The sequence below is a fragment of the Lepidochelys kempii genome, chromosome 8, assembly GCF_965140285.1.
Source record: "Lepidochelys kempii isolate rLepKem1 chromosome 8, rLepKem1.hap1, whole genome shotgun sequence".
Taxonomy (NCBI): Eukaryota; Metazoa; Chordata; order Testudines; family Cheloniidae; genus Lepidochelys; species Lepidochelys kempii.
Genome location: NC_136387.1, coordinates 66,746,087 through 66,772,251, shown reverse-complemented (window position 1 = coordinate 66,772,251; position 26,165 = coordinate 66,746,087). Strand labels below are relative to the sequence as shown.

General features: G+C 38.3%; 1 protein-coding gene across 8 annotated transcripts in view; it reads right to left on the bottom strand.

Annotated features, from left to right (window-relative positions):
* VAV3 (vav guanine nucleotide exchange factor 3) overlaps positions 1 to 26,165 on the bottom strand; it is a 248,586-nt gene that overhangs the window by 54,207 nt on the left and 168,214 nt on the right. For all 8 annotated transcript variants that reach the window (XR_012160359.1, XR_012160360.1, XM_073356846.1 and 5 more), the window contains 2 exons: positions 18,373 to 18,395; positions 14,481 to 14,526 (listed from right to left, as the gene is read on the bottom strand). Coding sequence is in view for 6 of the 8 variants with exons in the window: in XM_073356846.1 (XP_073212947.1) it covers positions 14,481 to 14,526; positions 18,373 to 18,395 (69 nt within the window). In the remaining 2 variants the exon portion in view is untranslated. The remainder of the gene's footprint in view (positions 1 to 14,480; positions 14,527 to 18,372; positions 18,396 to 26,165) is intronic.

The following is a 26,165-nucleotide window of genomic DNA, read 5'->3' as shown; positions in this document are numbered from 1 at the left end:
GAGCTCTCTTGGTTCAGATGATCCATGACTTCCTCGTTTTCCCCTGCTAGATATAGGGCCACAAGATAAACATCATGATGGATACACCAAACCCATAAACTTTGGATAGGGATATTCTACTTCTCGAAGCAGCACCAAGGATATCAAATACTGGGTGAGAAGACTCTTCTACAGGCACTGCCGGAAGATTTAAAGAGGACACTATACAATCCACCTAACTGTGGAACTGTGGAACATCCTTGCAGGAAGAACCAGATCTTGGAGACTCTGTAGGGGTCCTAGAAGGAGGAAACAGGATACTCCGGAGTAAGTCCAGCAGCGTCTTCTAGTCTCTTCTTCCTAACGGGGAATGAGGAAGAAGATCTTGAAACTGGGGAAACATGTCTTCTTTTGGAAACCCTATGCTTCCCATTGAGAACTGACAACTCAATCAGAGCTGAAAGGTGAACCTGGGCTATTACGGTTTCAGAGCTCTCTGCAACTGCGGATGTAATTGGAACCGATCCAGTAATCAACAAAGGATCTGACAACATGGACAACCTCAGATCCGACATTAAACACGAATCCATCTCCCTTACTACTATAGATGAGTGGAACAGATCTCCACTTCAGAACCATAGCAGTCCTCTCCAAATCATGCAGATGCAACAGCTGTGATGCACAGGAACTGGCATTGCTAAGAGTGGCCGTTTTTTCTCTATACTTTTTTCTTCTTTGGCAGCTCAACAGACAGAATCGAAGGTGCTAGAATCATAGAATATCAGGTTTGGAAGGGACCTCAGGAGGTCATCTAGTCCAACCCCCTGCTCAAAGCAGGACCAATCCCCAACTAAAGCGCAGATTCTGACACAGTGATCAATTCCATCTTCCTCAATCTGCAAGTGGAAGTCGGGACCAGCCCTGGTCCTGCAGCAGCAGGGGTTCTGTCAGAGTTGGATCACTGGGGGCACTGGTAAGGGTAGCGAAACTGTCCCTTGACTTCTCTTCCAGAACCAGAGCAGATGGCCCTCAGTTCAGGCATCTGTAACCAGAGCAGATGGCCCTCAGTTCAGGCATCTGTAACCTCAGGGGCTTGACTGAGGGAGCTGTGGGAACGGAATTCAACCTTGACAGGGATTACGACTTCTGGGGACCCTGCAGTTCGTTGGCTCTGGTAGTCACTGGGGCAGAGACTGACGTCTTAGACCTAGGATCTGAGGACTGATTGGTCCAGAGGGTCTAGTCTCAAAGGCTTCCTTTAGAAGAAAAATCTGCAAACAAGTCTCCCTGTCCTTACAGGGTCTGGGAGTAAAGGTCTGGCAGATTGAACACCCAGAAAGCAACTGTCCTTCTCCCAGGCACTTGAGGCACCACACTAAGTCATCAGATGCCAGGCAGACAGCCAGACAAGAAGTGCATTTCTTGAATCCTGGCTTCCTCTGTTTCTTCAGTTCCACTGTAAACTGGAACTGTTAACTATTAGTTCACTAACTATAATAAATGGGCTAACACTAACTATTTCTAAGCAGAAAGAAACTCCAACTCCAAAGAGCAGTCACATCCATCCAACCATGGAAGAAACTGAGGTGGTGAGGGAGCTCTGCTCGCTTCATACCCTCACCTTCAGCGTATCATGATGCTGAAGGGACACTGCTAGAAGTTCTACCATAAAGCATCACAATGTGGTCCAGTACTCATAAATGGGTATATGCAGAGCCATTCGAAGAACAGAAAATTAAGATAAAATACATAATAAATCAACAATAAGCAGTATAAAGGAATACCCTCGAACTGTACAGATGGAAATTTACAAGGTAAAGTCACCATCAACCACTCAAACCCTATGGAGAATAAAACAGAAACTATCAGTTTACCCTCTCTCAAGCAAACATTGGGTAAATCAGAGGGAACATCAACCATGCCTTGAAGGACAACATACTGACTCCAGCAGTCCAACAAGGGCAGTTATCTCCAGAGGTCTTTCCATCAAGTGGCCCTCCCCTCAAGTGGCCCTGAGTTCAAATCAAGGAATTTATCATTGGATGTCTCTTACTTTGCTTGATCTAGACCACATAGGGCTTTATGTATTAAAATCAACACCACTGGAAGTAGACAGTAGCATATGCAACATAGGTGCACAGAATCAGTGTTGGATTTAAATCTTTAGATTATGGGATCTTTTTCCTTTTCAGTCTTTCTACCTTCTCTTCATTTAACTCAATGTTCTGCTAAAGCAAAAGCCCAGAGTCCTACAGTGGACAAGAATTAAAGCTGTGGAAAGGAGATCGTATGGTGTGAATCCAAGGCGATTGCTGTGCTGTAATCATAAATCATACTGTAATGATCAGTAAATTTTCAAGCAAACCATCACTGGCCTAAGTCACATGTCATTCTGGAAGGAATGCTGTCATCTACCTATGAAGGCTTTGTTGATATATCATACTTCATACAATTTGCTGCCATCAAATTCAACTGGGGAAGCAATTCAAAAGCAGCTTTAGACTTTCAGGTTTACCACCTGAACTAACAGAGTGGCAATTCCAAATGCTTCCCTCCCCCACATGGGCTGGTTAAAGAATAACCCAAAAGATTAGTGAAAACAGGGTGGTGTTCTCAATGCTTCAGATAATGAAGTTACTATTTAATTCAGCGGTGTGTGTTAAAGATTAAGAAAAAGTTAAACACTTATGACAGAGCTGGAGAGCAAAGTCTGGCTACAGCTGTATTAGTTTCCCCACACCTCCCTGGAAATGTGCCCCAGCATTAACCTGAAGGTACCATCCTGAAGGGATAAAAGGGTTCATTAATCCATCCTCACGTACATTCAAATCAGTGACTCTACTTAAAGAAGAAACAGGTTGATTTCGCTCTACTCCTGCTTGGGAAAGCTCTGGAGCAGCAGTACGGGTAGACATTGAGGCTATTCACTGGGGAGAAGTCATCAAAACCTGAGGCCGGGAAAGGAGTGGAAAAGTGAATGCACTCCCACGGTTTCAGAAACGTATCTGAAGAGAGCAGGTGAAATATGGACATCCTTTGCAACAGCCATGAGGCTCCTCACAGGTCTTCAGACTTATCCAACCCTGCACTTATTGCCAGCTCTCATGCTTTTATTATGAAAGTCTGTATTTAGTGTTTTTCTTAAAGCTCCAGCTTTAAGAAAAAAAGACGGAGAAAGAATTCTAAGTACTAAGGAACTAGCCCTTACAGTTACAGAGACAAGCTTGAATATGTGAACCCAAAAGCTCAAAAACCAAAAGACAAATAAAAAACCAAAATGCATAATTTTTAAAATCTCATTATTTTTATTTCAATAGCATTTTGGGGGTGGGGGAGGGAAGAGGGCTGACTTGTAACTTTTGAATGCTTGTGCTTGGCAATACTGAGACAGCTACTACTCAATAGCTAGTCTGAAAGATGGATCCCCTTAAAAAGGCCCATTGACAGCATCCTAGTAGGAATCCCAGCAGCCAGAAGAGTGGATGTCAGAAGATTACAGATTTCTAACCTGGGCATTGCCCCTGGACATTAGAGCACCCACTACTTTCCATATCAACCTCTGGCTAACAGTCTTCTAGCTGTTAGGGGTATCTTGTACACTTTCCAACTAAGTAGTACATAAGTGGAGGTGTTTGAGAGTGTGTGTGATGGGTCTATATAGAAATTGAGACGTATGGTACTAAGAAAGAGTCAGTTTTACACAGATTATGGGGGAGAAAAGAAAGAAAAGAAGGAGAAACAAAAAGATAGGGGAGGAATAAAAGAATGTAAGGAAAGGAATGGACATAAGGGAGTGAAGGGAGAGAGACAGAAACCAAGCCAGAAAATGATGCATCCTAGTATACTATAGCAAAATAAGACAGAAAATATGGAGTGCAGCCAGGAAAGGAAAGGAGGTCCAAGGAAGGAAGAGAAAGACACGAGCTAAAAAGCATCAGGTACATTTTTCAGGCCTTGACTATTATGATGGTACTTCTTGTGACATGGATATTTATCCACCATGATCTGAACTGAAAGCACCAAGTTCCTTTTACACAGACCACAAAGTTAATACCCTCTGATAGTTGTTTTCAGTTTACATATTTAGCACCTGTACAGAAATTCGTTTCTTTCTTTTGGTAACAGATAATGTGCCTTGGAAGGGGAAATTAGTTACCAGTAATGCTGTTACATAGTCTACCATATTTCTATCACACAACGGAAACTAGGCCTCACTTAACAGCATTATGGGTTCATCTACCAGAAGGAATAGCCATGTAAATGTAATGTGTCCTAATGTAAAGGTAATGAATCCCAAATATTTTTTTAAAATAAGTAAATTTGATTAACAACGTGAAAAGTAAAAACACTAAATAATAATGATCAGTTACACTACACTATTCATTTTAACAAATCAGTCTCCCCACTCAGAGGTAGATATATTAGAGGCCTTACCAAGTTATTTTCAGTTTTAGAGCAATTCCCTATAACTAAAATAAGGAATACTGGCAGAACTGGTAACTTCTCTAGAAACAAAATGATGTTGTAAAGACAGAAAAACTCCAAATTTACCAGAAAGGCAACTGGTGTTTCTACAACATGCCCCCTATTACCTATAAAAGCCTTTTTGGGCAAACACCAGTCAGCTAGGAATCCATGGATTTGTGGGACCTTTGGCATGCTTGACATAGGGGGTAACTATCTTGTATGGCATGCTTCCTTCAAAACCTACTAGCTTCCAAGGTAGACTCAGTGCAGGAGTATTAGAGCAACAAGCATGGGTAGCAGGAAGCCCAAAAAGATGTATAGATCAAGCTCTCTATTGAGAATCATCTCAATTTCTCAGCAGGTTCCCAGGTTTGAAGGCCATTTCCTTTCCCTGAGACATGGCCACAAAACCTTCCCCTGATGAGGGCAGGGTACAGCAGCAATTCTGCAAAATTCTCCTCAATGAGTTTTAGCAGTATTTCTTCTCCCACAGAAGGGGAACATTTAGCCCTTAGAAATTTTTACAATGTTTCCTAAATTCTTTGTGTAAGCATTACTCTCAGTAGTGATCAAATTAAATGAATGAATCACAAAAAATCCATACCCTTTTGAGTAATATTAAAATTCAGTGACTTTTTATGATTATTATAATTCATTCCCTTATTATCTCTGTTTTGCTTTCTGAGAATGATAGAACTCTGACAATTAAAAACAAACATGGAAATATACAGGTAAGGGCAACTCTGCCCTTGCAAATTAATGGGAGATTTACAAGTCCCTGTAAATAACAGTTTTGCTGACGTGCCATTCTCTTCTACTTGCCAGCTGACAACACTAATTAAATTCATATCTTAAATTCATGACATTGCTACCTACTAAAATCAAGGACTGAATAGAGACACTGGATTTATGCTTATTACAACCATCTATAACCCACTTAAAAACCCTCCCAAGCTCCCCTGACCACAGTGACTGGAGAGGTGTTAATAGACAACTTCACCTTGATTGGTCCCTTGAAATATGTGTTAATGACTTTTGCTTGTATTTAGCTGTAACACTCCCAGTACATTTCTCAACGGTGAAGAAGAGCTCTGTGTAAGCTGGAAAGCTTGTCTCTTTCACCAACAGAAGTCGGTCCAGTAAAAGATATTACCTCACCCACCTTGTCTCTCTAATACTGAATAAAAGCAACTCTGGGCCATCTTTAATTTGTACACTTGCATTTTTATGTGTGTGTATTGTTTTTTGAAAAGCGGTATCCTATGGTTTTCATAGATTAGACTTGTATGTCCATTTGTGCCTGTTACACTTTAATCTCTTCCCCCCACTCCCTTCTGTGTGCCAACTCCCTTTTAGATATCACATTTTGCACTGAATAATCTATGTTAATATAGTGTGCTTATGGACCTAAAAGAAGGGTTTAGCAAAACTTTGACCTTGGCGTACATTAAAAATGCTGAACATGGAGTAAACACCGTATTCAGTGGGAGGAAACTAAAATCTGTTAGTCAACCAAAGCAAAGTAACAGCTCCAAGGAGTACATCTAAAAAGTTAGAGAAAATTAATTACCCACCTGCAGCCTAATCTTGCAATCTAACCACAGAAAAATGGAAGAGTTTGACTAAATAAATATGTTTCATCTTTTGGCATCTGGGTCTTCTGATGTTTAATTAAAAGAAAAGGATGAACCCTAGCCGCTATGTTCTGCTCTTAATGCTAGATCGCTGCTTAGATACTAAAGCAACAGGCACATTGAAAATGCCTATGACAGATACATAAATGTAAATGGGAGCTATGCAAATATATGAAATAAAATATATCCATTGTGCTCAGGTAAATGACATCCCACCCTACCACGAATTTCAAAACAATTTTTATTAAAAATACATTAACCCAAATAAAGGAAAAGAAACCCAGACTAAAACACTTCACATGGAGAAAAAACTTGTTTTTGCCTTTGGATATGAGTTACTGGAAAATATCTTGGCATTAGGCAAGTTGGTTCTTGTGCCATCATGCCATCATTATTCTGGGAAGAGGAAATATCTACACTTAGCATTAGTGCTACAGCAAAAGTAGCAGTGGTATTAAACCCTGAGATGAGAAATCACAATATAGGTTAACAGCCATCTAGCTCAATATTTAATTGGGTAGGACAGCATATACTTTTTGACCAGATGAGTTCAGCATGCTTAGGGGTGGTACACATCCTAACTCCTCCTTTGTTTGCAGTGTGTGAGAGACACCACTCTTACAGAATCGTTTGGGGGAATCTATTTATGCTACAGCATTCAATGAAATGGGGCTGTAACAATTCACTAAAACAGCTGTAGAGCCATTTTACCCCACCCACATTACACACAAATGTGTCAGAAGACAGCTGACCTTACAATGTTCTGGTAAAGTTACACCTGAATGGCCAGATCTAGGAGCACCAGAGCTCAGAGTTTAATGCCCTAGAGCAAAATAAGGAACAACAATAGACTAACACTGGGATTGACTTTTTCCCCTCAATAAAATTAGATATTTTGCAAACTTTTTCCTGTGTTACTTCCAGACAGCTTTTCAGGAAAATCACTGCCTAGAAAATTAAACCAACAATATAATTATGTTCCATATTACCTATGGAATACAAAAGCATTCAGTATTTCCTTATGTATAATTGCAACCTACTTGTGATGTTCTACCCATGCATACAAAATGTATTGTTAGATTTGTCAATAGAAATATTACAGTGAAGTTGAATAATGTTGTATATAGGATAAAGCATAAAAGTTAAACAAATTTCTTAAATGCGTGTCAAAGCCCTTTTCAGTTTTAATAGTTTACTCTATTACAATGAAACATTTTAGTGAAAACTTAGCAAGTCTAAAGCTACATAGTGTGAAAAAATATCTCCAGTAAAATATGCAAATGTATGTGTTCTGTTTTTATCATAGCTGCTAATTATTAGGCAGCCTACTCTTCCAAAAATAGTAGAAGTTTAAGAATACCTTCAAGTCTCTACAATGGCCTTGAGAATACTTTCAGCACTTTCTAAGGTCTTGTCTTCACAGTCCTGGCACAGTGCACTAAAGGTGTGCGCTACCATGTGGCAGTCTAACTGCTCAGCTCTAAAAGGTACCTCATTTGCATTAACGTAGTCCAAGTTTGGGACTACATTAAAGGGAACTAGGTAGCTTTTACAGCAGTGATACTAAGACCTCAGTGGTTCAGGAGCCAAATTAGCGATCAACATTACCCAAAACAGGCACAGTAGTATGAATTCGTTGTTTCTTTTACTATGGTACGATATATTCTTATTTAAACAGTAAATATATATTCTCACAGCAAAATGTCTAACCAAGTATTTTTATTTTATCAACTTCAACTGGTTAATAACATAGGAAAAGCATCCTGATTGGTTACTGCAAAGAGCTGCAGGAGACACATTGCAGGGCCACTGCGGCTCGCAAGCCTCAGTCTGAGTATCACTGTTTTTGAGAGCAGGGTCTACACGGGGCAGTTAGAGCATTTTACAGATCACACCCTTGTGATACATTTTGCCGCACCGTATAGCCCTAACTTTATTCTGTGTTTACCATGCTATAAATAAAGTAAAATGGTTGTTTTTAAGATGCCTGTTATTCTAGTCTCCCCTGTTTGGATTGGTAATATTTTGGCAGTAAGATTTTGTTTATTATCAGACCTACACAGTATGTTTGAACTACTAATCTCATTCAGCAATTTGCTTTAGCAGCACATCTAATTAGTAGCATAGTCTTTTAATATTATACTTCTGGTATGGCGCTTTGAAAATCCATATTATCTAATACAGCATTTCAACAACATTAAGAACATAAAATTCATTATTAAAAGGTCTATACATTTAAAAAGTAATATCCATATTCATGACCCAATCTAATTTGTTGAGAAAATTTAAAACATTAAAAAAATGCCTCAGATTTCTACACCAATTATTCTCACACTGCGATCCACAGAAATTCATTGTGGTGAAGAATCCATCAGTCTTCAGTAAGGATGCTGAGCCCAGCTATTACTCTTATGGCCAGTCTCTGATCACTGGTATAATGGCATATAGAAGGCTTTAGTTATGTTACTGTATAGTTATATCAGCGCAACAGAGATTGGAATCTGGCCCTTAGGCTTTCTTGAGGTTTAAATAATAAAACAAGATAAAACAAGCACCTATCTGCGTCTTGTGTGACTACTTCAGTTTTTGGGGGGCACACCCAAGGCTGTCAGAGGCATAATATATAGCCACCCTCTAACACACAATTTCCTTGCTGCTTTCCCTTTGCTTAGGGGAAGAGAGACTTGTAATTTATTGCTGGTTTATTGCAGCAGCAAATCACAACCCTACCACAACAGCTAACCTGGCCAGTGTTGGGAAGATGGAGCAAGCTAAGGTTCCACCAGATCCCTGCCCTTCCCCACCCATTTGTTCTGGACATGGGGAGTGCTGAGTGCATAGGGGAGTAAGATAGATGGTTTTATTCCCCATTGTGGCTTTGCAGGGCTTTGAATATCAGTACGGAGACCTTGAACTGGATTCTATATTCTGTGGCGAGCATGATGATAACATGTTCACAATGACCCAGGTTAATAACCAGACAGGTTTTGTACCAGTTAAAGCTTTTCCAGGGTATATGGCTTCATTTCTATCTGTAATGAGTTACAACAATCAAACCCAGAGGTCATAAATGTGTAGATCACTATGGATAAATCTGAGTCTGACAGGCTGGATCATAATCTTCTTGCCACCACAGACTGAAGTGGGTGTTTGTCTTCAGTTATGGCTATTTGCTTTTGGATGCTATTTGCTAAGATCCTGTGCTTGGTGTCTGTGACAGCGGCTCTCAACCCTTCCAGACTACTGTACCCCTTTCAGGAGTCTGATTTGTTTTATGTACCCCCAAGTTTCACCTCACTTAAAAACTACTTGCTTACAAAATTGGACCTAAAAATACAAAAATGTCACAGCACACTATTCTGAAAAATTGCTTTCTCATTTTTACCATATAATTATAAAACAAATCAATTGGAATATAAATATTGTACTTACATTTCAGTGTATAGTATATAGACCAGTATAAACAAGTCAGTCTGTATGGAATTTTAGTTTGTACTGACTTCGCAAGTGGGTTTTTTGGTAGTGTGTTGTAAAACTAGGCAAATATCTAGATGAGTTGATGTACCCCCCTGGAAGACCTCTGCGTACCCCTGGTTCAGAACCACTGTCCTATGAGACCTCTTGATTGCAAATGATATTCTGTTTGAAATAAGCTAATTTCTTGTAATGGGATGTGTTGTGTTTGTAGGTAAATGGCAAAAGTCTGTATTCAGCAATCATCCAGAGCCTTCAAGAGCTTGCACATTTTTGCCTAGATAGGTCCCGCAGACAAGAGTATTAGATATGCAGAAATTTAGTATTTGTAATGAAAAGCGATAGTTAAATAGAATGCAGCTGTAGCTGCAATTCAATGCACGTAACAATTGTGTCAATGCTTAGCAAGAGGTTACAGTTAAGTCAGGACATCTAAACATTTGAATAAGACAGATTTTACTCTTAGATATACCATGCTGGGTGAGGCCCCCAATGAAATGAATCAAAGTCAGATATATATATCACAGGGCAAAATATGTCCCATTATGTTGAAACATGATACCAAACACTGTGGTATGCTTATGACATATACTTGGGAAGGGAAAACATCATTCAAAATATATTGCAATATTTCCTACTTTTCTAATATGAAAAATATACATTCACTATAATATATAAAAACAGATGAATATTTCTTTTCAATGATTATATTTAAATAACATAGGGAATTACAATACCAGACTTGGGTTATGAGATTTCACAGTCTAATGTGCATAGATACCATGAAGCATGCCCCAACCAACCTCCCGCTATATCTTATTATTTAAAAAAACATATCTTTGCTACTTTATTTCCCATTGCACAGTCCAAAATGTATGTTCTTCAAGCAATAACCTCACACTTTCCTTCAGTTCCTTTCCTTTATTAATGGTGTATAATCAGTATTAAAGACTAATTTTGCAAAGCATGTATAGACCAGACATTGACCAGATACATACACACATACACAATTTTGTAAAATATTTGGAAATCAGATGAAACGTTACAGTGAATTCTTTAGGTTTTCTTGCCATTAACATGAGATACAAATCTTCATTTTGCCCCCAATCCAAAACTAAGGTTGTTTTCCAAGATTTAATCCATGCTTACAAGAAAATCAGCTATTTTAAAAGTCAGAACATGTTTCCCGTAGCATTCTTTCACAGATCAGATTTCAAGTTTCTCTGAAACAAATCTGAAGTACAGGTTTCTAGTGTTCCCATTTTTGCCAAGTTTATCCTACTGACATGAAATATGTTTTTTACAGGTTTTGAAATTAAAGTCCCAATATTTTTATTAGCATAAAGGTTTAGGGTGAACCTAGTTTAAAAACACTCAACAGTGAATCCATTACCTTTTAGCTCTATTTATACCAGGAAATAAAAAGGGACAGCCAACAAACTTGCAATATACCAGTTCTATATCAAAGAGAATAACTGTGTTTTTACAAATATTGGGGGGGCAAGCTATTTATGACAATTTTTCCTTATTAACAAAAAGACATTATAGATGTTCAGCACAGTGCATGTTTTTAACAAAATAAGCCCTGAGCCATACAAATCCTCATCCGCATGCTCAACTTGAAGCATGTCAATAGTCCTACTGGCCATTAAGTCAGCTAATGCACATGCTTAAAGTAAAACATGTGCATAAGGGTTTGCAGGATCCCTCTTCAGAATGCAAAAAATTAGAGTTATTTCAGATTTCCCATTCCAGGCAAAGTTTCCTTCAAACCTAAATCACATCTTAAATCCCCTTTCCTACAAACTTTCATTTAATCTTTTGTATTATAAAGAAAATTCAAACATTGGACCCAAATTCTTACTTGCTTTATAGATATGCATAAATATGACAGTAACACATACACACAAGCACACCCATTTTGTTAACTGCAGTGTAATGTAGAGAATGCCAAGCCTGGCACCCATAAAAACCAGTGGATAGACCACTGTGAAGGCCATCCTCAACTGGACCCACATGGGGAAGCCACAAGGCATGGGGAAAGAATCAAATAGTAGACCATATGTTTTTGCTTTTCAGTTTGCTTTTCTTTTGCACAGGTCTAGGTACACTCCCTTTCTGCTGGCTCTTCTAGCCGCTACCAGCTTCTCCCCTTTCTTATCTGTTGCCCCTCTGGCCCCCTGTCTCTTATCCTTTCCTCTTATGCAGCAGAAAGAGTGACAAGTGAATATCTTTAACTCTAAAAGAAATCTGCCAAATGCAACCACAATCTCTGAAGAGAAAAACAGACACTATCCATTTATTGTTTATAGGGTAGGACAGCTGGGGGTAGGGATCTTTCTTCACCAAAGTAAGAGCTTTGCCAGAAAAAGAAGCAGAATTACTTTAAGCCAGGTGAAAATTCCAATACCTTCATACTTGTTGCTACTTCCTGGGGGCCATATACTGCCCAGAGTCTCCCCTCCAACCTTTTAATTGATTTAAATCCCTGTCACTGGGGATTGCATAGTGCAACCCGGATTAGAATGTGGTCCTTACACTCCAAAGACAACTCAGTTTTTATTAGGTTGGGACCTACCATAGACATCTGTTATTTTTAAAATAGCCAGACACAGAACAGAAGCAGGCTACAGCAGAGGATTTGCCTAAAAAGAGCGATGATTACATAGAGTACCTATTGCTGATATCAACTAATATTTGGACATTGCAAGGACATGCTACTGAAAAACAGCAAATATCATCTTTGTTAAAAATATGGCCCATGTTTCAGTATCACAACACTGTGGGGAGCAAAACACATCAGACCTCTCGAACACGTACTAGACTAGGCAATTTTTAAAGCCTGTGTATTAAAGTTTAATTGGTAACTTTAACCTTGACTATCACTTTCAACAGAAATATCACAGTAGTGCTAGGATTTTCAGAGATTTATGATCCTGTGTTCTTGAAAAGATACTAGCACCACTGTAGTAATGTATGTCTCAAATAATTGATCTGTCTCTTACAAGTGTTGTTCTCTTGATTGCACATTGCCTTGAGAGAGAGAAGCTGTTATCTGATGGAAACACCACCAGTCAACAGTACATTTACAAGGATACAAATAAGATAGGGATTGCCTTGCTATTATGACTTAATTTGAAAATTGCCACATTGCTTATACAGAAGAATGTGATCAATATGTAGTTTTCAGCTATGTTTTGTTAGCTCTTATTTCAAATATATGTAATAGCAGAATCAATTTTGCAGAAGTATGAAGATTCGACACCAATATTTTCAACCAGGAGACATAAATTTAGGTACCTAAAAATAGTAGAATGATTTTCAGAGGTCCTGAACTTCCACTGGCTTCCAAAAAACAATTGAGGACCAGAGTCCGCCATCAATACTAACGTTGACTGGACTTCAACAGAACTACCTGCAGAATAAGGTATTCAGAGAATCTCGGCCTTAATAACTTAGGATTCAGGAAAGCACTTAAGCATGTGCTTAAGTCCCACTGACTTCAGTGGCATTTAAACACCGGCTTAAGCCACCTTTCTGAATAAGGGACCTCAATAATTACTGACTTCAATGGGAGCTGAAAATACTCAAGTTACTTATATTTAAGTGCATACGCAGGGACTTGAGAGCCTAACAGTAGACAGCAAAGTTTAAACATTCAAGCCTAAATGAGAGCTCACACACACATGGACAATATGCCTAATACATCAGTTTGTATAACTGAATGAGTAAATAGACAATAGCCCCACTAGGCCAATGGCTTGTTACTCTTCATGCTGCCCCTTCTAATAGCAGTACATATTAAAAGTTAAACTTATTTTTAAATGGCTTCAGTTTCCTCGAGTAGAAAGGCATACAGACTGACCTATGTGCAGAGTGAAGCAAGTTTTGGCTAGAGGCAACAAAGCAACCGTAAACCTTCTAAAACATCTCATAATCTGACATGAGTAAGAAGGGTGTGGATTGTTTCAAGTAGTTACAACATTTAGAACCTGTGCAGCTGAACACTGGGAACGATGGCAGCCTAACCACCACACTTACTCCTCAGCAAACACACAGCTTTTACCAGGTTTTGAGATGGTGCAAGGCTGCTAGTCCATTTAGTGTTCTACTCAAACTGTACTCAGGTATCTACATTTAGAAACATTTAACAATAACTTAGTTTTATTCAGAATAACTATTACCATACACATAACAAATCTCCAGTAATTAAACTGTGAAAAGAAACATACAAACGACAAAAGCATAATTACTGTAAAAAAATTCAGTGTTAAACAGAAGAACTATTGACTAGTCTATTCAGAAAAATAATTGGTCTCCAGAGGAGATGCTCACCCAGTTAGTACATAGTTTGTAATTAAACCCTTAATTTTCTTAAGAGCCAGTGTTCGTGATTTTATAACAACATCAAACAAACTATAGTGAAAAATACAGCCTTTACGAAGGTGTATGTAAAATTACAGACTATTTATGCCTTTTTTTGGAGAGCAGCTAAAGTCCAGTCCAGCAAAGCACGGATAAATCCCAAGACAGGTTGAAAGCACCGAGAACTTTGTAGGATCAGAAACTAAGGTTTATACAGTAGCTGCCTGTTTTTAACAGCAAAGTACACAAGGGTGGAGAAACTGCTAACCAAAAGCCCAGAAGCTTTTCAATGTGCAAACAAAGCTGAACAAGCACTACTTATAAACATGCATGTAAAAAAGCCTGGAGTTCAGTCAGTCATATGACTATATCTTTGAAAATACAGCCAAGCCATCGATTTAGACATGCAAGACTTTAGGTTCCCAACAGAAAAATGTTCAATGTGTTCTCAACACAGCGTGCAGTGTAATGCTGATCATGATACAGCATGATGTTATAGCTTGAAGCTTTCTTTTGCCTTTTTAATTCAAAACGGTAATTAATAAAAGGTATAAAACAAACCTGAGTCCATGTGCCTGGAGTTTCTTCGAATTCCATTAGTTCGTTTCTGCATAGCAAAAATACAAGTCAAAAGCATGTATAAACCAGTTTTCATTTCTAAGTATAGTAGAACCTCAGAGTTAAAAACATCAGAATTACAAACTGATCAGTCAACCTCATACCTCATTTGGAACCAGAAATACACAAACAGGCAGCAGCAGAGGCCAAAAAAAAAAAAGGGGGGGGGCGCGTTCAATACAGTACTGTGTTAAATGTAACTACTAAAAAAAATAAAGGGAAAGCACATTTTTCTTCTGCATAGTACAGTTTCAAAGTTGCATTAAGTAAATGTTCAGTTGTAAACTTCTGAAAGAACCACCATAATATTTTGTTCAGAGTTACGAACAACTTCCATTCCCAAGGTGTTTGTAACTCTCAGCTAAACTAGTGTTTGTAGTCTACTAGGCAAAGCCAATTTTTAAAAAGTTCTCTTCCATCCTACAATGGGGTTAATGCAGAAATATCATGTGTTAATATTTTATTGTTGAGGTGCAAGTGACACAAAAGGTTCATGTGTTAGTCTGTCACCTCTTGACATCTGGGTTCAAACTCCACTGAGATCACATGTGAAAATGATTGTAATAACTCAGCCTATTTTATAGTGGAAAAATACACCACACAGTTTGCAATTGTCTGACTCAGGGAAGGTCCGGGACTAGAACAGCAGCAAGAATGAATGTGAATGAAGCTGCAGTTCCAATAGGATGGGACCTTTACACTGTTCTTGCTTTGTACTAAAGCTCCTTATAGTTAACAATGCCTGTCCCATCTCTCAAATGAGCATTTAATTTTTTTTTAAAACATGACGTAATAAACTTTTATTCTATTTGTTTAAGTTTAGTTTAGGCAAACTGGAGCCATATGAAATCCCAGGTACACTATACAAACATAATGGTTTATTATTTGGCAAGTGCTGATTTGTACCAGTTGCACAGATCTCTGCATTTAAATAGGCCCTGAGGAACTCCAGTGCATAATAAGGTATATTTGTACGTTAGTCATCTCCTCCTGCTACTTGTTTTAATTAGTAGCTTGCATGAGGGCTCATGCAAATTACAATGTTTTACTCAAGCCAAGCAGAGCAAAAACAAAGGGTGCAATCAGGTTTTTTAAAAATTGAGACTGTATCGTTTATTCACACTGACACAGAGAGGAGAGGAGCCATAAGCTTGGGGTGAGGGGAAAGTTGGGGGAAGTTATTGTGGTTGGTTGCAAACTGTTTCCATGGATTAACTGGAAAAAAAAACGTGATAACTTATCAATGTACAATAAAATTACATACACTAAAGGAAAGAAGAGGGCATAAAAATACCCAAGGAAGTAAATGTTGGGAGTGTGTGAAAATGTACTGAATACTTCATCTTATGTTGTTATTATCAGCAGATCTTCACATTTTCTGCAACATAAATCCATCTTTTCTTAAAAACCTGATTTTCATTTACACTATGTCCCCTTTACACCACTCTGACAGCATAAAGGAACCTTAAAGACATATTAAATACATTTAAGGCCCCTTCATACTACCAGAACCATGTAAAGGGGCCATGGCACAAACAAGAATAAGGCTCCAATTTTACATTCTACATAAAATCAAGGTACAGAAACCTCATCAGGAGAAGGAATTTTTTCTTACAAAAATCTCAAGAATCAAGTTGGAGGAAGAGGCATGGAAAGAGGAGGAATAAAACAGAATTAGGATAAATATTATCTCATCCAGTCACATATGTTCCTCATTGGTAGTTTTACTCACTTCTGGCAACCTTGTCCATAACATACCATAAGCAATCTGTTTATAGCTTCTTCAATACTGTATGCCATGTGTAATGATCAACAGACTTTTAAGCAAACAAACCAAGCTGTAGTTTTGGTATTTAAGAATGTTCATGTTTCACAGTTTAGAGAGAGATTAAAAATGTAAAAACAAACAAACAGCACATGGCAGAAGGTAAGGTAGCAAACTGCTGGTGGTGAGGATTCTATTAAAATGAGCACATGCAACAGACATTTTAAAGTGAGTTTATAGCACTGGCAACTGAGGTCTTCTACATAATCATAAAACATGTCTAAACACATGCCAACCACTCCTCCCTCCTCCCCTCAGAGTTCTGTCAATGGTTTTTTTATCCTTATAATGTGTGATCCCCTCAAGGAAAACCGAGTAGTTCTATACCCATTAAATCCTGCCCACTCCCATAAACCTATCAAAATAGGGCAAACTAATGTCAACTATAAGAATTATTTTATGATATGGACACCTGCCCAATAGGGGCTGAGCTGAACTGAACTCAACATCTCATCACACATAGGCCACTGAACAGTTATCAAAAGGTAATAGTTCATGGTCCATAATGACCTGTGCCAGATCTCAACATTTAATGGGGGTCACACAGGTGAGATTCCATATCTATTTAACAGTCACCACAACCATCCAGGGCCCATAACATTACACTTTAATTATCCAAAGCACTAGGTTTTCTAAGCTATAAGTGACAGAAATGTATATCCTCCATTAAATTCTCCACAAGTCAAGGGGGTAAAAAACCCTGTTACCTGCCCAGTATAGAGGGCTTATATTTTCAGTCCTAGATTTCCTTTTACAATTCATTTAGCCACTAGATCAAACAACATTAACATTACTAAAGATGACAGGCCTGTATATAACACTTCTGTGCAGGTAAGTGGTGTAAAACAAAACCAGTTGTCAGTAGGGTTCTATTAATTCCTCCAATAGGTTTTAAGGAAATTTAAACAGGTCTATTAACATAAGAACTTCCAAATAGCAATTAGACAGCAGAAACTAGCTAAAAATGTGCACTATCCTAGGAGCAGGCTGAGAATACAGTCTTAGTTATGTAACATTTATTAGCAGGCAGCATTAATCTGCCATTATATTATTATAACAGTAATACTTTTCTTTTGATTTGCATTGCCAACCTGAGTCATAGCAGGACAGCATGCAAGTAGAGACAATCACAAACCTGAATAGGTAAAATTATCATCCTACAAATTTATATGGTGCTCATAACCATAATGCCAGTTTACAGAATGAATTTACATCCACTGATCTAAAATGGATGCTGGAAACGCAACATAGTGTCCTGGGTTTAAAATATAGTCTGTATTTTGACAAAGTTAGTGGGAAGTAGGACTTTTACTTCTTTCTGTACCATAATGGAAAGACATCAGCAATATGCAGTGAGATACCTCACTGTTACTTGCAGTATTCTTAGAGCTTTGTCATGACATATCACGTGTACCGACTAACTTCTCTGGACATTAGTAGTTCATTTGGCTGTCCTGTCAGGATTAAACAAATTCCATGTTTGTTGAGTGACACTAAGAAAGACTACGGTTATGTAAAAAGTCAGCATTCCACTGCAAATTTTGCAGCTTACTGTAGGCTGAAGAATTGCAGATTTATTAGTCCGTAGTAATATAGTATTATTGCAGAATTTGCTGAAATTTACCTGAGGATAGTTTTATCTCTGTTGCCAAATTTGGCCTAGAACAGTTGGAGACCTGTGATCACTGATATTCTGAGTTAAATTAACATTGTTTTACTTTCCCCCTATAATTTAAGAAAACCTACATTCTTCCCACTATCCTAAACACTGAAAAATCTCAATGGAAATTAAGTTAATCCCCTGCAATTTAATATAGATATAGCTAATTGTTAGTGCATGTACATGGAGTCATTTCTACTGCTAGAGTTTGCATAACTCTAAATAAATGTAAGTTAGCTGCAGAAAAAATACATTATCTGTAGCACTGGCACAGCCGTACGAAGTAAATGAACAATTTGTAAGCCATCAACAAAATAAATATCGCATAAAAATTGAAAATAAATCCTTACCTCATGTTTCAGGATCCCATGTTCTGAAACAAAAGTAAAAACGGGCATTATCAGTGCCTGTCAATTTGCTCTTTTATATATATCTCTGTACTGTGCTGCCTGAGAACACACTACTGCTTTGTTTTGCTAACTGATACCTGTAATATGGTCCGACAGCCCTGGAGCTGAGCTAATTATTGTTTTGCAAACTGTGTTCTTAGAGCTGATTGGCTCTTGTCAGGTAACACTGAACCAACGCTATAAATGGCCTGTTTCTAAGTTCTGCTGAACTTTCCAACAGTTGTACGCCAAACAATCAAATAATTTAAATCTTTAGAAATGGTTATACTGAGTTTCAAAACACTATGTAACCGCATACACTTTGGGAAATTCTATAGTTAAGATTCCTGTTGCAACTGTAATTTAACCTTCCTCTAATCCCTTTGCATCTATATAATATTCTATATTGCTGTATAATCAGTTCAATGTTTTGCCTACTGGTTGTGGTGGGAACCTTAGCTTTGATGTTTCCTGAGATTCATGTACTTAAATTCTCAAGTAGCACTGCACTAACATACTGTAGGTTTTTTTGCAATGAGTTTCCTTGTTTTCTTTTAATGAAATAAGAAAAGCAGAATGAGAAAAGGATAAAGAAAGGTACTCTTGTGGGTTATCAGAATGGCTGCATCAGTGTATTAAAGCTGTGTGCATACAGAGCACCACATATTTCTATGAACCCAGCAAGGGTCTGGGGAACGGGGTGGATTTTGGAGTGTGTGATCTGATCAACATACTTTCTGATAAACACATCACTGCTCCTGGATTTTATTTTACTGCCTTATCACACAGCTGTGTTTATTTCTATGTGGCATTCTCCAGGCCCACTCCTGATATCTGGAAAGGAAAATTATGTACTGCACATGTCCAGTGTGTAGTTTACAACCACAGAAAATTTCCAAATTTTTTCAAACTTGGGTGTGAAAATCAGGGTCCAGAGCCCCAAAGAATAAGCAATTGAATCAACTGATTGTATACAATATTATTGTACTATAAAAGTATACTGAGTAAGATGTCATAAAAAATGGTGATATGTTGGTCGCAGATATTACTGCATGATGTATGTATGGGTTGTGTATAAAGAATTATGTATGTGTCCTGGCAATGTGTTCTTAAAATGTATTTTAGAAACAGTGCATAAACCGAGCCTGCCCTAGACAGACAAATGTGGATTTATCTGTCCTGCTGGCTTGATTACAGGCAGAGGATTATGAAAGTACATTTACATATAGGGTAAACAAAACAATCAAGCTAACTAGCAACAGAGGGGGAACAGAGTCAACACCCCACGAAGCCTTTTGGCTTTTGAGGCAAAGACACTGGACTTTGGGAAACAGAAGGGGAACAAAAAGACGTTCTAGTTGTCCCTCAGTTAGGGCAAAACATGCATTTCTTACCAAGGACAATATACTGAATGAGCCAAATATGAAGCTCTAAAACTAAACATTTTGATTTGCTAAAGCTAAAAAATGCATCCAAAATGGTTCTTACTATATGGAACAAACCTCTTGGTTACTAACATTTTATTTAAAGATAAACAGACTTGTTGACAATAAGAATATGAACCAAGAAATCTCAGCAGGAGACTGGAAGGACAGAATGCTAGCAAGTATGAGCAGTATAATTTTCCCCTCATGGATGGAATGCCAGGGGGAAATTTTTTTGTCACACTCAGAGAACTTTTTTTAAAAAGGGTTGTAAAGTTTTTTTTTCAGCTTTACCAAAAATATTCATTCACCTTTGTGTACTAAAAGAGCAGGGGGAGAGGGAGAAGCAAAGGAATAGTTTTGAGGAGATTATTAAGGCTGAGATTTTCAAAGGAGCCCATTAATATAACAGAGGGATAAATACCACAAAGGAAGAATTATTATTTAAGATCAGCACCAATGTGGACACAAGAACAAATGGATCTAAACTGGCCATCAGAAAGTTTAGACTTGAAATTAGACGAAGGTTTCTAACCATCAGAGGAGTGAAGTTCTGGAACAGCCTTCCAAGGGAAGCAGTGGGGGTAAAAGACATGTCTGGCTTAAAGACAAAGCTTGATAAGTTTATGGAGGAGATGATATGATGGGGTAGCCTAATTTTGGCAATTAATTGATCTTTGACTATTAGCGATAGATATGCCCAGTGGCCTGTGATGGGATGTTAGATGGGGTGGGATCTGAGTTACTACAGAGAATTCTTTCTTGGGTGTCTGGCTGGTGAGTCTTGCCCACATGTTCAGGGTTTAGCTGATCACCATATTTGGGGTCGGGAAGGAATTTTCCCCCAGCACAGATTGGCAGAGGCCCTGGGGGTTTTTCGCCTTCCTCTGCAGTGTGGGGCACGGATCACTTGCTGGAGGATTCTCTGCACTTTGAAGTCTTTAAACCATGATTTGAGGATTGCAGTAGCTCAGACATAAAGTTAAGGGTTTGTTACAGGAGTTGGTGGGTGAGATTCCGTGGCCTGCGTTGTGCAGGAGGTCAGACTAGATGATTATAATGGTCCCTTCTGACCTTAAAGTCTATGATTCTATGATTCTATAAGTGTTCAAATCAGACTTGAAATTCAATAGGATTTAGGCACTTAACTCTCTTGGACTCCTTTGAAAAGGACAACCTAAGGTAAGGGCATGAAGGTAAGAATGAAATTACCTTTTGGCCTTTACTCCTATATAGTATCACTACCTTGGCATTATAAATTATTTCAAAACTGAACTAAGTACCATATGAGTACCATGAAAATGGAATAATTATAAAAGTTCATTCCCAATCGTAAGTTCTGTTAGTGTTTTATCTTCAGTCCCCATATGTCTCAAATATTAGAGTGCACTGGGTGCCTTTCTGTCCTGGTGTGGGAGAGTTTATCGGAGGAGACTTGGGCTTTTGAGTGAAGAAAGCACCTTGTCTTAATAGCTGACGTGGCTTATTGCTGCTTTTTTATGAATATCATAAACACTAATCTTGGAGTGAGTTTCAAAGTTCACTAGGATAAAGTGAGTTCAGTATCCCAATGTTGTGATTTGATGTAGAAAGAGAAGCTGAATGATTAACTTCTAATATTTGGGGCTCAGAGAGATGCAAAAAATCAGTAATATAGAAAAGCTATAAATATCCCTGATAGCTACATATGAGTTTTACTGAGAGAAGTATTTATGGTAATAGGTCACATTAATGATATTTAGTGTTCAAAGAAAATACTATACTACTCCATTACCCCAAGCCAGCAGAGATTCTGTTGTTAAAGACTGAGGGCCAAATTCAAACTTGGCATAAGCAAATGCAACTCCACTGAAGTTGACAGTATTTCATCTATTTACTCCATGTCTGAATTAGACCTTAAAACTTTGCCAAAGTGACATTTACTCAGGAAGACCCTTCAACATGTCTAAAGACCACAGTGAAACTAACCATCTGATATCAATATTGCCAAAAAAGACTTGTTTATCTACAGCATATATACACAAATTTCATTCATTATGGCAGGGGTTCTCAAACTGGGGGTCAGGGCCCCTTAGGGGGTCATAAGGTTTTTACATGGGGGGTTGCGAGCTGTCAGCCTCCACCCCAAACCCCGCTTTGCCTCAAGCATTTATAATGGTGTTAAATATATAAAAAGTGTTTTTAATTTATAAGGCGTGCTTATATGAAAGGGGTCACCAGTACAAAAGTTTGAGAACCACTGCATTATGGTGAGAAGAAAACTGCTAAAGCAAAATCTATAGTCTCCAACAAAGTGAAATCATTACTATTTTAAGCTAGTGCTTACATCTATTCAATTTCAGTCTCCATATATCCATGAAACTTTGCATCAGATCCTTATGTGAATCACTTCCCCATGAGTTTCTGATTAGGAGTTCAAGAGCAGATTCCTTGCTTCATCTGCACAGAATTATTCATACTTGTGTCCTAAAATGCCGTACCTATTAGGCAGAAGCTCTCTTTTTTCTGCCTCTAACATTTTCATTTCTATTCTTAGTATTTCCATAGTTTGTTATCTTAAACTCATGGTTGTCTTTCAGCTTTATTTTGGAAGTTCACAGTAATCAGACTATGAACCCATATTACAGTTTCAGGGAAAATGTCCAGGCTATAACGGACATCTTTTGACCAAGATCTTGACACGCTTCCACATTCTTTTTATCACATTTCTCCTGGATAATTGCAGTTCATAATTTGTGGATCTTCCTCTACTTCCCTTATGCACTCACAGTTTGCACAGAATTGTGCCTCTAGACTCCACAAAGGAACAATGATCACTAGACATTAGTCTAGTGCTGAGAAAACTATACCTGCCTTCAGTGAAGCAGCAGGCTAACTTTAAAATATTTTGTAATCTACACAGTAGCAGAACTCCTAACAAGCATGATTCTTCATATCAGGAAAAAGTATCGGTCCATATTATGGGACCCATAACCTCCACTCTCGTTCAGAAGGCCTTTGGAGAATTTCTAGAGCAAGGACTGTACCATTTGATTTTACAGAGATTTGGATTTCATTCTTCCTAACAAATTTGATTCTCTGACTTATTATTCAATTTCTAAAACATCTTTGAAGACTCATCTTTTTAGCACTGCATTTTCATAATCTCTACATATCACTATTTTTGTAAAGCATCCAAACTGGCATCAAAGCAAGACAAACTAGTTTCTACACTGCTGCTATAGAAAATAGGGTCACAATGTCCACCAGCAGAATTTTTACAAAAGAAAATTTTAATTTAAATATGGACTGGTTACAAACAGGACAGTGTAGCCATTGAGGGCATGTCCACACTGCAAAAAAAAGCCCCATGGAACATGTGCTACAAAGCTAAAAATAGCAGTGTAAACATTCCCGCTCAGGCTGAGAGCCCTCTCAGAACCTCCCCCTGGCTGGGTTTCAGAGCCCAGGCTTGAGCCCAAGCAGGACATCTACACTGTTATTTTTAGCCCCATTACGTGAGCCCAAGCCAGTCGACCCGGGCTCTGAGATCTACTGCCATGGGGTATGGTTTTTTTTATTGTTGTTGTTTTTGAGATCCTGAGGGATCTCAGTTTTGACAGCAAACTGCTTTTAATGGATCAGTTCAGCAAAATTTTTATGTTTTGTTTATAGACTGAAATCATGAGACTATTTGACCACATTCTCCCGATTACTACAACAGCAACATGAACAGCATCTAGTCCAGACAAGTGCGCGACTGAACAGATAAACAAGTTAGTTAAACTGGAGAAGACGAGGGTTAATGTGAGAATTGAAAGGTTGGAAAGGAACTGGTTAAAGAGTAGACTACAATGGGTCATACTGAAATGTGAACTATCAGGCTGGAGGGAGGTTACTGGTAGACTACTTCAGGTATTGGTCTTGGGACCAGTCTTAATTAATTAACATTTTCATTTATGACCCAAGCACAAAAAGTGAGAGTGTACTAATAAAACTTGCTGATGATACAAAGTTGGGAGGTATTACCAATATGGAGATGGACTGGAATTTCATACAAGATTCTGAAAAACTGGACAATAGAAATGGGATGAAATTTAATAGTGCAAATAAGAAGTTTTGCTATAAGTTCGGGACATAATCAGTTGGAAGTGACAGAGAAGGAGAAAGGCTTGGGTGTATTGGTTGATCACAGGATGACTAGGAGCTGCCAATGTGACGTGGCCATGAAAAAGGCTAATGCAATCCTAGGATGCATCAAGCCAAGTGTTTCCAATAGAGATAGGAAAAGTGTTATTACCATTATACAAAGCACTGGTGAGATCTTATCTGGAATATTGTGTGAAATTCTGGTCTCCTGTGTTTAAGAAAGATTAATTCCAACTGGAACAGGTGCAGAAAAGGACTACTAGGAGATTAGAGAACCTACCCTAGAAGAGGAGACTTAAGAAGCTTGGATTCATTTACCCTAAACAAATGAAAACTGGAGATACAACTGCTCTCTATAATACATTAGAAGGATAAACGCCAAGGAGGGAGAGGAGTTATTTACGTTAAGGACCAATGTTGGCACAAGAATACATGGATATAAACTGGCCATGAACAAGTTTAGGCTTGAAATTAGATGAAGGTTTCCAACCATCAGTGTAGTGAAGTTCTGGAATAGCCTGCCAAGGGAAGTAGTAGGGGCAAAAGACTTAATTTGTTTCAAAGACTGAGCTTGATCATTTTATGGAGGGAATGGTATGATGAGATTGGCTAGAATGGTATGTAGCACATTTGTGACTGCTAGTAGCAAATATTTCCAATTGCCAGAGATGGGACACTAGATGAGGAGGGCTCTGAGTTACTACCGTGAACTCTTTTCTGGGTGTTTGGCTGATGGTTTTCGCCAACATGCTCAACAGCTGACTGACTGCCATATTTGGGGTTTGGAAGTAATTTCCCCTCAGGTCAGCTTGGTGGAGACCTTGGGAGGTTTCCACTTTCCTCTGCAACATGGGAAATGGGACACTTGCTGGTTTAAATTAGAGTAAACGGTGGATTCTCTGTAACTTGGAGTCCTTAAATCATGATTTGAGGATTTCAGTAACTCTGCCCGAGATTACGGATCTATTACAGGAGTGGGTGGGTGAGATTATGTGGCCTGTGATGTGCAAGAGGTCAGACTAGATGATCACAATGGTCCCTCTTAACGTCTAAGAGTCTAAGTGGGAATAGCTTAATCTTCAGTTATATAGCAGAGCAACTGCTTACGTGCTAACTAAATGAACAGTGAAATATGGGGATATAATAGGGGAATACCAGTCTTCTTTTTAAAATATTTTAACTTTTATTTTTTAAATGTAGAAAATGTAAAGTAGACCACTTGAAAAGGAGGAATGAGGCTATCTGTTCCTTATGGCTCACAGTGAGGGCATATGGACTCTATGACCTTACATTGTATATAGTGAGGTGTTATGAGAGTATCACAAGCAGTTGCCCAGGACAGGACTTTGCCCCAAAGCACCCTGATCCCACAGTGATTGTTATTCAAGCTCAGTAAGGATGATTAGTTCAACAAAGGCTGAACAATATTATTTAAGTTAAATAAGAAACAGCAACTCTCCAATGAGCATTCTGGGACTTGAACATTTGTTGGTCAATGCTATGGTGGCTTTGGAAGACAGCCAGCAAATCTGTAGCTACTGAACAAGCCAGGGAAAGGTAAATAGGGAAAGCTGTTGGTTTTATATCACGTCAAAAACACATCTTGATTATGAATAGTCTCATATAAGGTAAAAATTACGTGCTGCAACATACGAAAATCTACACAAGGAGCACGTGTACTTTTCAACAAATATGTTATAATAAAAAAGTAGCTTCTTTCGTTTACAGTTCATACACTTCTGTAACATTTTTTAAACAAAAGGAGTACTTGTGCACCTTAGTACTCCTTTTCTTTTTGCAAAGACAGACTAACACGGCTGTTACTCTGAAACCATTTTTTAAACAAGTAATCACATACTATCCATGCATATGAAAGCTATATATCCTTTTCATCTCAGTCCATTTGGCTCTTTCTCAGGCAGAACTATCTGAAATAGTGGAATTTAAATGAAAAAGGAATCAAGCAGAGGCTAACTTGTTTTGTGGTTTTGTTTGGTCTGGTGGGGGAGCAAATGACAACAGATTTTTATTAAGTAATATACATTAAAATTGTGTTTTAATCAGAGCTCATGTGGAAGAGGAATTCTCCTGAAACCATTTGTTTGCTAAAAGATGACAGTGTGAAATGTTCCAGTTGTTCGAGTAGCAAATTTGGGGTGCTCAGATCTGCCTAGCTACAGCACAGTGTAAAAATGCCAGTTT